At 54.6% G+C, this 16,221-nt stretch overlaps 1 protein-coding gene across 1 annotated transcript in view; it reads left to right on the top strand.

The window, feature by feature from the left end:
* RAB36 (RAB36, member RAS oncogene family) overlaps window positions 1-14,398 on the top strand; it is a 16,233-nt gene extending 1,835 nt beyond the window's left edge. The window contains exons 3-11 of the mRNA XM_011956364.1: window positions 3,503-3,594; window positions 5,590-5,655; window positions 6,162-6,263; window positions 9,077-9,141; window positions 10,794-10,845; window positions 11,698-11,779; window positions 11,964-12,054; window positions 13,653-13,772; window positions 14,281-14,398. Coding sequence (XP_011811754.1) covers window positions 3,503-3,594; window positions 5,590-5,655; window positions 6,162-6,263; window positions 9,077-9,141; window positions 10,794-10,845; window positions 11,698-11,779; window positions 11,964-12,054; window positions 13,653-13,772; window positions 14,281-14,345 — 735 coding nt within the window. The 3' untranslated portion in view covers window positions 14,346-14,398. The remainder of the gene's footprint in view (window positions 1-3,502; window positions 3,595-5,589; window positions 5,656-6,161; window positions 6,264-9,076; window positions 9,142-10,793; window positions 10,846-11,697; window positions 11,780-11,963; window positions 12,055-13,652; window positions 13,773-14,280) is intronic.
* Window positions 14,399-16,221: the final 1,823 nt, after the last annotated feature.

Raw genomic sequence — 16,221 nt, 5'->3', positions numbered from 1 at the left:
CAGAGCTTGCAGTGAGCCGAGATCACCCCACTGCACTCCAGCCTGGGCCACAGAGCCAGACTCCATATCAAAAAAAAAAACAAAACTGTGTGGCTCTGGGTAAATTACTCAACCTCTCAGAGCCACTGTTACATGTTACATGGAGGTAATTCCTCTCATATTGGGTACCTGGCTCATGGTATGCAGGAATTCCCCTGCAGTCATGGTTGCTGTTGTTCTCATTATCATTGTTATTATCAAAACAGCATTCCAATTCCATGACCCCAAATCCAGGGCTCTCTCTCCCCTTGCCATTCTGCCTCTGTTTTCCGCTGCAAACTCACAGCTCTCTTGTGTCTGTATTAAAATCCAATATTAATTGCAGCAGGGAATACAAATTGAGTACAACCTCCATAGGGGGCAGTGGACAATATTTACCAGTATGGCAGATGGCAGATGACCCTGCCCTGTGAGATCTAGCCATTCCATTTCTTTTTTCTTTTTTTTTTTTTTTTAGAGACAGGGTCTTGCTCTGCCACCCAGGCTGGAGTGCAATGGTGCCATCATAGTTCAATCCTCTACCTCCTGGGCTGAAGCAATCCTCCCGCCTCAGCCTCCTGAGTAGCTAGGACCACAGGCATGTGCTACCATGCCTGGCTAATTTTTAATTTTTTTTATAGAGACGAAGTCTTGCTATGTTGCCCAGGCTGGTCTTGAACTCCTGGCCTCAAGCAATCCTCCCACCCAGGCCTCTCAAAGCACTGGGATTATAGGTGTGAGCCACTGCAACTGGCCTTGCCATTCCATTTCTAGGAATTTACTTGGCAGATATTCTGGCATGGGTTTACAATGTGCATAAGGATAGGGGTTGGAGCAGTTTTTTTTTTTTTTTGAGACGGAGTCTCACTCAGTCACCCAGGTTGGAGTGCAGTGGCGCAATCTTGGCTCACTGCAAGCTCCACCTCCCGGGTTCACGCCATTCTCCTGCCTCAGCCTCCCGAGTAGCTGGGACTACAGGTGCCCACCGCCGCGCCCGGCTACTTTTTTTTTGTATTTTTAGTAGACACAGGGTTTCTCCATGTTGGTCAGGCTGTGGTCTCGATCTCCTGACCTCGTGATCCGCCCGCCTCGGCCTCCCAAAGTGCTGGGATTACAGGCGTGAGCCACCACGCCTGGCCGGGGTTGGAGCAGTTTGTAAGAATAGAAGATCAGATACAACGTAAATATCCTCGGAGAGGAGACTGGTTAAACAAGTAATACATCCTGGCACAGACGTGAGGAAGAATGAGGCAACCTCTTCAGGAGCTGACATGCAATGAGAGCCAAAGTAAACTGTTAAGTAAAAATGCAGGGTGTGGAACAGTGTGCAGTAGAGTGTGTGCAGCATACTCCTGTGTGTGAAAACAAGGATAGGGAGAAATGTCTGTTTGTTTATATATGCAGAAAATATTTCTGGAAGGATAGATAAGCCCCTACTCTCAGTGATTGCCTCTGTGGCTTAGGACAGGTGTGGAGGGAGAGATCCTCTCCATGGAATGGCCTTTTGCATCTTGGATTCTGTGGCCAGGCTGGTGAGGAGGAGGTGACTCTAGATAGGTCCTGGGTATTTGGAGTATGTGGCCATTCCTCCTTCCCCCTTCTTTACTTTCCTCCCTAAGTTCCTTCTTCACACACCTACAGAGAAAGCCTTTGTGTCTCAGACCCGTAGACAATTCTCCATGGGTTTTCCATCTCAACAGAGGCTCAGGCAATTGTTTTCTCTGCAGAGCTTGACAGTGGTAACTAGGGATGACAGAGACTGGTCTTTCTTGAGTCAAAACAAAGGAAAGTGTGATTGGCACAAAACACTCCAGGTATCGTGACATGAAGAACCCATTGGCAGAGCAGATGGTGAGGATCAGAGTTAAGCAGGGTTGCCTGACATCACACAGCTGTGCCTGGTACCTCTAGGATTTGACCTGGCTATGTCTGGCTCCAGAGCTCCCTACCCCAGGGAAGCAGTCTAGGGAATCTGTCCTGGTTTCACAGGTGGCATTCTCCCCTCTTGCCCATAATAGTCAGGGATCAAGGCCACTGCTGGCCAAGTTCATCCTGCACCCCAGGGCCCTGAGAAATTCACAGCCAGGTTGGGCAGGGTCCCTCAGACTGCTTGCCAGGCAAGTCCTTCCCTTTACTCCATGTGCCTCAGTTTCCCTGTCTCTGAAATCAGCTCACACTTCTTACCCTGCAGCCTTCATTACCACAGTCTTCTAGTCATCCTGTAATGACCATTGTGTCTGGGCCAGTCCCCAGCTTAAAGCTGTCATGGAAGCTGACAGAAAGAAGCAGCCAGCTTGTTCATGGTAGCTGCCACTCTTCTGCAGAAAAGTAGACTATCGGGCTAAGCTGCTCACCTGCATTATTCAGTTACTCCTCCAAAGACCACATGAAAAGGTGCTATTATGAGCATCCCTGTTAACATTTGAGGAAACTGGAGCTCAATAAGATTCTGTAACTTGCCCTTTGCTAATCTTTCACCATCACTGCTGCCTCAATCACTGAGAGGGCAGATGGGCCAGGCAGAGACGGATCAATGGCCAAGACACTGGGGCTGGGGGAGGGGAGCTGTGGATCCAAGCAGCATCCAGAAGGACAGAGCAGGTGGCTGTGACTGTGCAGGGGTGGGGGGCGGGGGGCCGGACCATTGCCATACACAGATCACACCAACAGCCTCAACGGTGTCCTTCTCTACACATCCTTGCCACATTTTGTATTTAGCCTTGGCCAATCCAATGGCAAAAAATAATGGTCATCTTTAATTTGTTTAATCTCATTTTTTTCTAATTACACACCAGGTGAGGGTGGCTGGGGTATATGCAGTTTTTTCTGACCCTGAGGCCCATGCTCTTAAACCACTGCTCAGGTCTGCCTTTCAATTAATGTGGACGACAGAAAGCGCCTTCTAGGACATTTTCCAGGCACATGTATGCACGTTTTTAAAACAAAATGTCATCAGAGATTCATGGAAGATACGGATTAAAGACAGGGTCTCACTCTCTCACCCAAGCTGGAGTGCAGCGGCATGATCATAGCTCACTGCAGCCTCTATCTCTTGAGCTGAAGCGATCCTTCCACCTCAGCCTCCTCAGTATCTAGGACCACAGGCATTCACTACTGCACCTGGCTAATTGGATCTTGGAGGATCTGGGTACCAAAAGAGCTCTCCTCCTTTCGACTTGAGAGGGTTGAGGCCCAGAGCAGACAGAGGCCTGTCACATGCATGCAGCAAGGGGACCACGACCCCAGGTGAGACCCAGATCTCCGAGTCTCTGCCTGGGCTCGCCCCTCTGGACTCACAAGGCCCCAGAGCCTCAAGGCTGAAGAAATAGAGGATACAAATGACAGGTGGGTCAGGGAAGGCTAATGAGGCTGCCAGCTGTGAGGCCTAGGAAGGAAGGCTGGGAAGACCGTCTCCCCTCACTGCTTCGCTATGGGGATGGAGCCGCAGCTTTGCAGGATGATGTGTCTGTCTGTCTCTTTGCAGTGGTACACGCCAGAAGCCTGTTTGCAGCTCAGGGAGCACTTCCACGGGCAGGTCAGCGCTGCCTGCCGACGCAGAAACACGGGGACTGTCGGGTGAGCCTGCAGGGTGTGGGATGGGGGAGCAGGTGGCAGGAAGGAATGAGTGCATGAATGTACGTGTGAAAGAATGAACAAGTGAAACACACACACGAGGCTGGCGCAGCCCTGTACAGGCCTGAAGATGACTGGGGTTTTCATCTGGCTTCAGTTAACACACCTGCCACATGGAACAACTTTCCCTCTTCTAAGTCACGCAGGTGATTTTTCAGCCTGAGGTCTTGGCACAAGTCCATTTCCTCTGTCTGAAATGTCTTTCCTAATCCCCTCACTTCCCCTTCCCCTTCCCCTTCAGGTCTCAGCATAAGTGTCAAGTCCTCTGGGAGCCTTCTCTGACCCCCCACTACCCTTGCCCCCAAGCCTGGACTGGGGAGAGTACCCCTCCTGGGTGCTCTTGTGCCCCCAAGAACTTATCTCACAGAATTGCAGGCTGGATTCCTCACTAGACCTAGCCCAAGAGGGCGAGGGCTGTGTCTGCCCTGTTCCTGCTATGGCAGCACCTGCCACCACCGGCACAGGGATTGTGAAATAGTCATTCCTTCTTTTAACAAATAGGTACAAGGGCCTGCTTTTGCCCCTCTTCCTTAGGAGCTCATAGTCTACTCAGGAAGTTGGCTGAGCTCACAGGGGTCACACAGGTGCGATGAGGCTGCCACAGAGTGCAGCTAGAGCTTCCCAAACTGCAGAGTGGGTGAGGCAGAGCTGAGATCAGAATGGCCGAAGTGGCCATGGTGGTGGAATGAGAGTAATGGCATCTGTTGGGGAATGCTGGTGCCATATCAGGTGCTTCATGCAGATGAGCTCCTTGACCCCTTATGGCAGCACTGGAGGTGGGGAGACTGAGGATCAGAGTGTACCTGCTGCAAGACCTTGTCAATACCTTTACTCATTCATAGGAGAAATAGAGTCAGAACGAAAGGGCCCTCTGGGAGCAGGGTAGACACAGTCCCTGCTCTCATGGACCTGACAAGGTGACCTGCAGCCCAGGCCACCAGGTGACACAGTGGTGCCCTCTTGCTGTCTGCAGGCAGAGGAAGTGCCTGTCAGATATTTACCCAGGTTGGTTGCTGTGACCGTTTGCCTCCTTTGGGTTGAGCTGCAAAAACTCTTAAGGTGTTGTCAATAGTCCTGGCAAGCTGAAACAATGGTACCTGTAGTCCCAGTTACTCAGGAGGTTGAGGTGGGAGGATCACTCAAGCCCAGGAGTTTGAGATTAGCCTGGGCAACACAGCGAGACCCCGTCTCTAAAAAAATAATAAAACAGTCCGAGAAACGCCTTTGCACAGAGTGTAGGACACACACAAAGGGTGAAGGTGGCGGCTGCTCTTGGGGAGCAGTAACCCCGAGAGAGCTCAAGAACCTCAGAGCCAATTCACCTCAAGCCACAGCCCAGATGTATAGAGCCTGAGCCCTGTTCAGGGTGTACCTCTTGGCCTGTCTGACCCTTACAGATACCTCTAAGTGAGCAGGGCACGGTGGTGTCATGGTCAGGGAGTGCCTGCTTGCAAGAGGCCAGAACCCACACGGGCGCACAGCCCCAGGGGGTGCATAGGAGGGTGAGGGGCTGCCTGTCCCTTGTGCTGGGGTCTCCCTGCACGTGGACCCTGTGTCTGCACCCTCAGCACAGCTCCCCCCAGCATAGACATGCCCATGGCTATTGGTTGGTTACCACAGCCACACCCTGGCCTCCTGCCTTTGCCCCCTCCACCTGTGACTTGGCCTTTTGTTATGCCCATTCCTAATTCTTAGGATGGGGACTTTGACCAAATGTGGTGAGGGGTGCAGCTCTAGGGGCAGCAGAGTCCCCAGCCTCTCCCATCTCCCCTCTGGTACTGTGGAGGGGGAACACAGTGTTTCGGCAGGGTGGCCCATCCTGTGTTCAGGACTGAGGGGTGTCTCACCAGCAGAGAGCTCAGAGAAGGAAGGGGCTGTGAGTGTCTGAAGACACCCTGGAAGGCATGCCCGAGGGCAACACGGCCATATTTCTCACAGGCTCAAACTCTCCAAGGTGGTGGTGGTTGGCGATCTCTACGTGGGGAAGACCAGCCTCATCCACAGGTACAAGGCTTCCTCTGCCCCGTCGGCCACCTCCCCCAGCACCAGGTTGTCATACCTTTGCCTGGGTGGCCCAGATAGTATCAACATAGTGGAAACCATGTGGTTTCCAGGAACTGCTGGGCCTCAACCTGCTGGGAGCCAGATAAGAGGGGGTACAAGAAATCGGGGAGATAACAGGTCTGGGCAGACATTGTGGCATCCCAGGAACCTGGCGCTTGTCAGACTGTCCCCTTGGGGCCAGGGCTCTCCCCTCTACTGCCCTCCCTGCAAATGGCTGCTCAGTTTCGCTCAGTTTCTAACTCGCAGCTTGCCTTCCGAGCTCCTGCAGCCTCCCTTTCCCCACCTTGTCCTTGCTGGCGGCCCTGCCCACCCGTGGCCTGTGTGGACCATCACTTCCTGATGGGAAGTGGACCTTATTTGCCTAAAGACCTTCACTGTCACAAGTGAAGCTTCCGGGCACATTTCTGTGAGTACTCCCCCTGTGACGACTTCTTTATCCCCCACAGGTTTTGCAAGAATGTTTTTGACCGAGACTACAAGGCCACCATTGGGGTGGACTTTGAAATTGAGCGCTTTGAGATTGCTGGAATTCCCTATAGCCTCCAGATGTAAGTCGCTGTTTCCCCCATGACTCGTGGGCGGCTTCCTAGGGGCACCTGAGAAAGGATTTGGGGAGCTCCTGCACTGTGTCCATGTCAAGGAGGACTGGTCTAGACAAGCAGAGCCTGGGGGTGTTGTATGACACTCAGCTTCCCAGCTCCCAGAACCCCCAGATGCTCCGTCAGTCCCAAAGTTGTCTCATTTTGGTCACTGGCTCTGGGGAAGATGCCCACAGCCTGACCTGCTCACCTGCCCATGACCTCCCCAATCCCCACCCTGCTCCTCTCGAGGCCCTGGCTCCAGTCCCTCCCTGACCTGGGCCTCCTGTGATCCCACTCACCAGGCCAGCAGAGTGGCCTCCAGCAGGTCGCTTCTGAGCTCTGAGCCTCTGTTCCCACCTGTAAAATGGGGTCAAATCCAGTCCCTGCGTGCCAGGCTTGGGCAAGGAGGGCTGAGAGGGAGTCCACAGCACCACATCCTTCCTCAGGTCTGAGGCACTCGTCTTCCTCCTCAAGTGCCTTCCTTGAGTGAAGGCACTCAAGCCTTCACTCCCTCTCCCCTGCCTTGCTTTCCTTCCACTTCTGTCTTTCTTTTTTGAGATGGAGTCTTGCACTGTTAGCCAGGCTGGAGTGCAGTGGCGCAATCTCGGCTCACTGCCACCTCCACTTCAAGCGATTCTCCTGCCTCAGCCTCCCAAGTAGGACTACAGGTGTGCACCCCCACACCCAACTAATTTGTTTTTGTATTTTCAGTAGAGACGGGGTTTCACCATGTTGGCTAGGCTGATCTCAAACTCCTGACCTCAAGTGATCCACCCACTTCAGCCTCCCAAAGTGCTGGGATTACAGGTGTGAGCCACCATGCCCGGCCCACTTCTGTTTGTCTTCCTTGCTAGGCCCGGGGAGTCTGACTCACGACGGCCCCCATTGGCCTCAGCCCTTTCCTCTGCCTTCCTTCTGAGTGGCCCAGGGCTTACCCTCTCCCACCCCAGCTGGGCAGCTTCCCTCTGCCCCAGCACCTGGAGAATGCTGCAGGCCTGCCTGGGCCCGGGCCCTCACCTCTACTCTCCTGTGAGACCCTTCCATGTTCCCCTACATGGCTGGCCCTGCCCCCCATCTCCACTTGCCTGCTGGCATTCACCAAGCTCCTTCCTGGTGCCTGAGTTGGTTCCTCAATCCTCCATGCCCTGCCTGGACTGAGCCTTCAGATCCTGTGGATGTCAGCTCCTAACTCTGTCAAGATAGTGCCCCCTTCTCTCAGAACTTCCACAGCCCCAGCAAAGCCCTGGAGATGGAGGATAACAAATCTCGCCCAAGGGAGAGTACAGGTCAGTCAAGAGCAAAGGAGGCTGGGAGAATGCAAGGCTGCAGGACTGAGGGATCCAGAGAGCTGAGAAGAGCAAAGGGCTGGTAGGGGTAGCCCAGGCGGAGCCGGGAAAGACTGGCTAGGGGCTGGGCTCACCCGTGTGACCACAGGCGGTATCTCATTAGAGGGCCCTGATCAAAACAGGGACACTGTCCTGGCTCAATCTCTCATTGTCTTACATTGAGGCCTTCGCCAGCCTCCCCACGGGCTCATCTCTAGGCCACCACCACCAGCTCCTCCCCCAGAGTCTTCAGAAATGAAAGAAAATATGAATGAATTAATGGAAGAATGAAGCCCAAACCTTCAGTGTCATGCTAGATCACTTGAAAAAAATTCAGACCATGGCCAGGCATGGTGGCTCATACCTGTAATCCCAGCACTTTGGGAGGCCAAGGCGGTCTGGAGTTTGAGACCAGCCTGACCAACATGGAGAAACCTCATCTCTACTAAAAAAACAAAATTAGCCGAGCATGGTGGTCCATGCCTGTAATCCCAGCTACTTGGGAGGCTGAGGCAAGAGAATTGCTTGAACCTGGGAGGCGGAGATTGCAGTGAGCCAAGATCATGCCATTTTACTCTAGCCTGGGCAACAAGAGCGAAACTCCACCTCAAAAAAAAAAAAAAAAAAGGGAAAAAAAATTCAGACCATTGATGTCTTGTTTGTGATTTGTCTACTTTGCAGTTTATTGAGAAAAGTTCAATTTTGATCTGTTGACCTTAAAAAGCGATGGATTGAGGAAGAATTTTCAGACTCAGCCCTGCATAGTGACTCCCTGCTTTGTTCTAAACCAGGGCGAGTAGATCTCAGTAGGTGCTCTTTCCCCGCTTCTAGACTCTGCCCATGGCAGACATCATTAATTGATTGTTGTACTCCTTTCCATGGAGCCAGGGCTTAGCTTCTAATTTCTTCTCACTACTATGCTCCAAAGAGCTGGAGCTAACTGCTGAGATCCACCTGTTGCTCCCCCGTTAGGTATCCCCAACCCCTACTTTGGGACCTGCAGCGTGGAAGGTGAAGCAATGCCCCAGTCACACCCAAGCAAGTGGCAGAGCCACTGCTGGAGGCCCAGCCTGGAGCCCCAGTGCCATTCACAGAGCCTTCTCTACAAGTGGACTGCTACATCTTCAGAGTGAGGCATGCCTTGGGCCATATGTTCCATTTGAATGTCTCATTCAGAAGGGAGTGAGCTGCAACTCCATCCATCCAGGCAGCAGAACAACTAATGCCACACCCTACTCCACTAGGAATGAGAGAAGTCCACTGGGGGCACCCTAGGAAGGGATCATAAGGAGCTGGGGGTAGGGACAGCTGGCTCACAACAGGCACTTCCTGAAGCCCATGCAGCTGGCAGAGGCCTTTAGGGTCTCCCACCCATGGTCCCGTAATCTGTTGGCTCAAGACACTGTGATTGTGTAACCTGACATCATCTCCCTTTCTTTCTCACCCACCTCACAGCTGGGACACAGCTGGGCAGGAGAAGTTCAAGTGCATCGCATCTGCCTACTACCGGGGCGCCCAGGGTGAGCAACATGCCACGTTGGGGCTCTCAACCGCGTGCAGCAGCGGGGTCTCTGCCAGGCTCCACAGTGGGAATCCCAAGTTCTCTGCACAGGCACCCGTTTTCTGTCCTCCAAGACCCACTGACAAAACACCCAGGCCACTACTTGGGAACAGGGAAGCTGCCTTCATCCCCAGGCCCTGGCTGACTTTGGCGATCACACCCTTTAAGGACCCTGTGGTAGTGGGTGCTGGCTTTAAGTCTCAGCCCCAGTTTCAGCTCATAAAGATGCTCAGAGATGAAAGTACTTTTTCAGAGGCTCAGAGAAGGGCAGCACTGGACTCCAGGGGCAGGTGGGAGGAGGCTTGTCTTGTCTTAGCAGAGGGGGCTGGGCCAGGGAGGAGGAGTGAAAGGGGGACCTCAGGAGGACTGGCAGGTTCCAGGTGGGGGCCAGCAGAGCTGGGTGCCCACCACTTCCATGGCCAAGGGCAGCCAGGTGGTGCTGGGCAGGGCTCACCGTCAGCAGGGGGCGGCAGCATAAGCTCCTATCGCCTACCCCACCTTCCCAGGAAGAAGACAGAAATGGATTTCAGTGGGAGATGTGAGAGAACCTCAAAAGTATCCAAAACCAGACTCAAATTATAAGGCACTGTTATGTCTACTTGGTAGTGGTGAAAAAGTTACAACATTTTATTTTAGACTTAAAAGAAGCAAAAATAGAAACAAACCATGCAGCCCTCAGCCGTGGGTTGGAGCTCCAGCTCTGCCCTGGCCGCATGGCCTCCTGTGCCCTTTGCCTCTTCGGGCCTCTCTTCTCGACAGGATGCTTCTCCCCTGGGAATAAGAGGTGCGAGGCGCCTGGCCCACCTCTACACATGGCAGCCTGGCTGCTGTCACCCCTATCCTCAGTTTTCCCCTTCCTTTCTCTTCCCATCTGCCTTGGAAAGGGTGTGGGTCTCCCTGAAGCCTTAAGCCAAGGTGCAGAGGAAGCCCCTGTCAGGCCCTGGTCACACCCCTGGGGGCAGTAGAGAGCATTTGCCTGTAATGTCCTCCACATGGAGGTCCCCTCAGGACCCCAACAGGACCGGGGTGCGGCCAGTGATGAGAGGAGCTGAGAGCCCGGGCTGCATCTCCCGGTTTTCTGCCCACCTGGTTCTCCGGAAGTTGTTTCGCTAAAGTGGGTTGTTGCAAACCATCACCGCTGTAGCTGCCATTGGTTGAAAGTTGGCCCTGTGTCAGGCCCTAGACTAACAGCTTTTTAAAACAGCTGCTCTTGTTTAATCCTCACAGCAACCCTGAGAGCTAGAGGTCTCATCCTCACCGTTTTACAGATGGGGAAACTGAGGCTCTCAACAGTTTAAGGCCCTCATCTGAGCTCCCTTAGCCGTAAGTGGCAGAGGGTGTCTGACGCTAAAGCCCATGCGCTCGCTCCATGCCCACCTTGTCCTGCCTCCCTGGATCCCACACTGAGGCTGGTCTCCCGGGTGCAGGCTGGAGGGTCCCGGTGGGGGCAGCCATGGGGTATCTCCTCCTCAGCCTCCACTGTAGGAGGTTCTGGTGCTGAGTGCTTGGGGGGGCTGCCCTGGCAGTTCCTTGGGAGCTGGGCACCTCTGGGGAGCCCCCTTGCCCGCCTCACCTGGCACTGATTGGCTATTGGCTTTTTCCGGGTGTCAGTGATCATCACGGCCTTTGACCTCACTAACGTGCAGACCCTGGAGCACACCAGGTAAGTCTGGGCTCTGTGGCCCCTGCAGTCTCCCTGGGCTCAGGAAGCTGCCTGGAAGGGCTCCCAGAGTCCGGCCAGTGGACCCTGACCCTATGGTGGGTGTGAGTGACTCGGCCCCTTGTCAGAACCAGCTGCCCACGGGCCACTTACTGTCCAGCTGCCTTTAACCCTAGAGATTTGTCCCCATTTATTCTGGAGGGGTCAGCACATGAGTGTGAGCCCAGCACAGCCGCCCCAGGCGCATGCTCAGAGGGGCCCCAGCCTGCTTCAATACTCTGCGTTTGCCGTGTTGCAAGTCCTGATACTTTTTGAATGAGGTGCCTCACATGTTCAGTTCACTCTGGGTCCTGAAAACTGTATAGCCAGTTTGTGAAGGGACATGAATTTGGCACTTGCAGTCTCGAGAAGAGAGAATTGGCAATGTGACCCATTCAAGAGGCCATCTACTTCTGCTGGGAATTGGCCAGCTACTGGATCAAAGCCCTCTCGCCTTACCTTGGTCTGGGGCATTCGCACCCAGCATCTTCCAAACCCCGTGAGGGAGGCGGGGGTGACAGTTCTAGTTGATAAACGTGCAGGACTCATGCAAGGTCTCACCGGGAGAGGCCAGAGAGGGGCCAGGAGGGGTCTTCACCACCTCCAGCCAGGGCTCTGGTATTCCCACCCCTTTGGGTCCAGCTAAGGCCCTTCCGGCTGGAGGTGCAGCATCCTCTCAGCCAGTGTGGGCCAGGAAGCCCTCCTTGTCCCTCCCAGCCCAGCACCCCAGCCCTGGGGAGGTCCCAAGTGTGCTCTCTGCCCTGTTTGGGGTGGGAGAATGGGTGAATCTCTCAGCCTCTCCCCCTTGCACTCCAGGCAGTGGCTGGAAGATGCTCTGAGGGAGAACGAGGCAGGCTCCTGCTTCATCTTCCTCGTGGGAACCAAGAAGGACCTTCTGGTGAGCAGAGTGGCACTGGAGGTCTGGGTGGCCCTTGGGAAAATGCCTTCCCTTTCAGCCCTCATTGGAGGAGCCATGGCGGGGGAGGGAGGTGGCACAGTGGGAAGCAGGCAGCTGCCTATCCCCTGGGGCCTCCCTGCAAGAGAGCCTGGGATGCTGGGTCAACAAGAGCTGTTTCCCTCAGTCAGGAGCGGCATGCGAGCAGGTCGAAGCAGAGGCCGTGCACCTGGCCAAGGAGATGCAGGCCGAGTACTGGTCAGTGTCGGCCAAGACCGGTGAGTGGGCTGGGGCTGTCAGTATGGTGGGGCGGAGCCCAGCTCTTGGGCCAGTCCCATGGGGCCTGCCATGCAGCATTTCCCTCTGCAGCCAGCCGTCCGTTCCCTCTGTGGCCCTGTGCACACTGGCATCACAGCCCTGCTGTGCTGGTGCCTGGCAGCATCTTTCATTGCCTAAGAGGAGCTGCCTCATCTCTAGAAGGAGGCTGGGAGGCCTGCCCCACAGATGGGGGAATAGTGACTCCAACCCTGTGTCTTGCCATGCTGGCCCGTTCTCCAAGGCAACCCCATAACTACTCATGAGGCAGGTTCCATTTTATGCCTGTGAAGTAACTTCCAGGGTCACAGGGTGGCAGGGCCAGGATCTAAACACACTCTCACCTGTAACCACTGCACTGTCCTGCCTCCGGCCCTGAAATGCCAGGCATGTGACATCATCTGGCATAGAGAAGGGCTCAGTGACAGGGGCTCCACCCCTTCCAGTATCACTGTGGCTCACAGACCCCAGCTCTCACTGAACCCACTTCCCACCGGGTCTATCCCTGGCCACACTGGGCCCCCAGCCCAAGGCAAGATGCCCAGCATCTTTGAACCTCCATCTCCTCATCTGGGAAGCAGGTGATGCCATCCATCTCCCTTTTTTGTGAAAAAAAGTTTTAAATTACAAAAGCCATGTGTATTTACTAAGGAAAACAGAAAATCCAAAGACACAGAGCAGATGGAAAACACAGGTTGTTAGGGGATGAAATGAAGTCATACACAGGGCCTGGCACATAATACGCCCCCAAGGCTCTGGGGACTCAGGAATTGGGCCCAGTAGTCTTTACCCTGTGTAAGAGGGGACAGCAGATATCTAGTCGGAGACTGGGTGAGCACTGAGGGTTGGCGTCGCAAGTAGAAGCACCACTTCCCGCCCAACACAAATAACTGGTAGTGCCTTCCACTGCTCCTTCCCGACAGTGAGAACTGCTCTGTGAGAACCCTCCCTCCTTTATCAGAGTAACAGTAAGTTCACCAACAGCTCACTATGGGCAAAGCAGGACTGCCCTGTACGGTTGTGCAGGTTGCTGGCTGCACAAGGGCAGTGTGCATGTTAAGGGCTGGAAACTGGCCTGCCCTCTGATGGGCAGCCACCTCTACCTGGAGGAGGATGCATAAAGGCTCCATGTGGGGGCTGACAGCAATTCAATCCTCAGAGCCCCACCGGACAGGTATGGAAAGTGACAGGAGGGCAGGCATATGTCTGTCCTGAGTTCCAAATGTTTCAACACCTGGGCCATATTAGCATCTGATTGGAAGAGGAGATGCTGGGAAGCAAAGGCTTAGAAGTTTGAGGGAGTGGCCCAAGCAGGCAGTGGGGTGGGAGTGGGGAGGCTGGAGCCAAGTGGGAAGCCAGGCCAGTGGACCCTGCCCCTGGCACTGTGCTGCCCATGTGACTGGGTGGGGCTCTGCCCTTCCATGGTCACTGTTACTGTCAGGGTGCTCTAGAAAGGGCTATGTGCCAACCTGAAGGTGGGCTGGCCTGGCTTTCACACCCAGATGCATTAAGGGGCAAGGACAAACACTGATGAGGTCCTGGCTGTCTTGTGAGCCCACAGGCGAGAACGTGAAGGCATTCTTCAGCCGTGTAGCCGCCCTGGCATTCGAGCAGTCAGTGCTGCAGGACATGGAGAGGCAGAGCAGTACCCGGCTCCAGGTCGGCGATGGAGAACTAATCCGTGCGTATAGATGTGGCTGGGTTGGGCTGGGGAGCAGACCGGAGGCCTAAAATCCACATGCACCATCCTCCTGTCACCTGAGACCCTGCCATTTCCTGAACTTGTGGCCCTCTCCTATCCCTTGACCCTCCTCTCAGGGTGTCACTGCGGCCTCAGGCCTGTAGCCTCCCTGATCCCACCTGCCAGGTGAGAGACCCTCCCTAGCCCTCCCTGTTCTCCTGACACATGGACCTCATGGGCATCCACTTGGTTCTCATGGCCCAGGCTGGGCATCCCAGGCTCTGCAGATGTGTCCTGGCCCCGGCTCTCCCAGTCTGCAACTTTGCCCACTCTGTTCCAGTGCCTGGAATGCCCCTCAGCCTCTTGGCCTGTGTCAAGTCATTCAGGCCTTGAACAACAGGGCCAGGAGCTTCAGCTCACAGCTCTGACTCTCAGGGCCAGCATCCCCTGCCCAGTGTCAGCTACAGGATTCTTGGTTGATGCTAAATTACTTCTCACCTCCTTATAGGAATGGAAGGGAGTCCACCTGAGACCCAGGAAAGCAAGAAGCCCTCCAGCCTGGGCTGCTGCTAGCTGGGGCCTGCGTGGAAGGCCTCTGCTCCCTGCGCGCACACGGACGGGAACTTCCGTGACTGGAGTGGAGACTGGAGCCTGAGCTCTGCAGTGTGTCTGCCCTCAAGCTGTACTTCCAGTCCCTCCACCCACCCACCGCACTCAGCCCCAGGGCACAGTCACTTCTCTGTTGCAGGTTGGGTGCTAGAAAAGGCCCCCGCTGGCTGCCTGGGAGCCCCACACCACCAGGCCAGTGCAGGCACAGTGGTGGTCCCCTGAAAGGCCAGTCCATTTGCAGGGTCGTCAGTCACCTTTGGCCTCAAGAGGCCTCAGAACTGCAAACTCCTGCACTGGTCTATACCCCTCGGCCATGACCCGCATCAGCAGTCAATCCTGCACTCCTTCCCAGTGATCTTGGATGTGTCCCCAGGATCCATCACAGTGTTCCAGGCAACGTGGACTTGTCAAAGTCAGCACCTGAGGGAGAGGCCACCTGCCATTCCCCCTGGGAGTTTTCTGTTGTCAGCAGGACTTACAGTTCTGGGTCTCAGAGCTTCAGGCCTCACTGTCCTTCTGCCCTGGATGCTCAAGGTTCCTGGGAAGACCAGCACCTCTGGAGGACAATGGACAAAAGTCTCTTAGACCTATTCTGGCTGAAGGGTTGTCTCTGGCACCCCTGAGATCCCTAGGTCCTGCCCTCCTGGTCAGCGGGCCAGGATGTGCAGAACAACCACTCAGGCCTTTCTGGCCCATCTGGACAGTGCATTTACCTGTGTGCTGCAGGAGGAAGGCTGCACAGCTGCCCTAGGGTAATTCACTCTGCAGCCCTTGAACGTGGCACTGCCCACCTCTGGCACTCAAACTGGGCCTATGCCCACTGCTGCCTCTCCATCCCTCTCTCATTGGCCTGCACATCTCTTAGGACCTTTGTAATGGTGTCCATGCATCTTTGGAGGACTTCAGGGGCCCTGCTGAGTCCAGCATGTTCCCATCTCCGACACAGCCTCCCACTGCACGCGCAGGGCAGGCGGAAATACTCAACACTTTCCCTAGCATCTCTGCTCAGTATGCTTATCCACGGGATCTTCTCACAGCTATGAACCAGCCCCACCGCCCCATGCTCCTGTTGCCTGGCTATGCCCACTCATCCCACCCACCCCGTGCTGTTGCTTCCCGTAGATGGTGAGCACCTTGCGGGCAGGCTTCTGATCAGTGCCATTCTCCTAGGGCCTGGCACACTACAGCTGTCCTGTAAATGTTCAACTCAGCGATTGCCAAATACCAGTTAGGGAAGAACACTGGCATCTTTTTCTGTTCATTCTCCCTTGGACATATTTTTTGCACATTTTTATATAAATAACTTTTTTTTTTTTTTTTTGAGATGGAGTTTTGCCCTCGTTGCCCAGACTGGAGTGCAGTGGCGCAATCTCGGCTCATTGCAACCTCTGCCTCCTGGTTCAAGTGATTCTCCTGCCTTAGCCTCCCATGTAGCTGGGATGACAGGCATGTGCCACCACGCCCGGCTAATTTTGTATTTTTAGTAGAGATGGAGTTTCACTATGTTGGTCAGGCTGCTCTCAAACTCCTGACCTCAGGTGATCCACCCGCCTCAGCTTCCCAAAGTGGTGGGATTACAGGTGTGAGCCACCATGCCTGGCCATAAATAACTTTTATTTATTTATTTTTATTTTATTTGCTTTTTTTGAGACAGAGTCTCGCTCTGTCGCCCAGGCTGGAGTGCAGTGGCGCCATCTCAGCTCACTGCAAGCTCCGCCTCCCAGGTTCACGCCATTCTCCTGCCTCAGCATCCTGAGTAGCTGGGACTACAGGCGCCCGCCACCAAGCCTGGCTAATTTTTTATATTTTTAGTAGAGACGGGGTTTCACCGTGTCATCCA

The sequence above is a fragment of the Colobus angolensis genome, unplaced genomic scaffold (assembly GCF_000951035.1).
Source record: "Colobus angolensis palliatus isolate OR3802 unplaced genomic scaffold, Cang.pa_1.0 Scaffold415, whole genome shotgun sequence".
Classification (NCBI taxonomy): Eukaryota; Metazoa; Chordata; class Mammalia; order Primates; family Cercopithecidae; genus Colobus; species Colobus angolensis.
The sequence above is the reverse complement of the archived record's forward strand: the minus strand, read 5'-3'. Positions and strand labels throughout refer to the sequence as shown.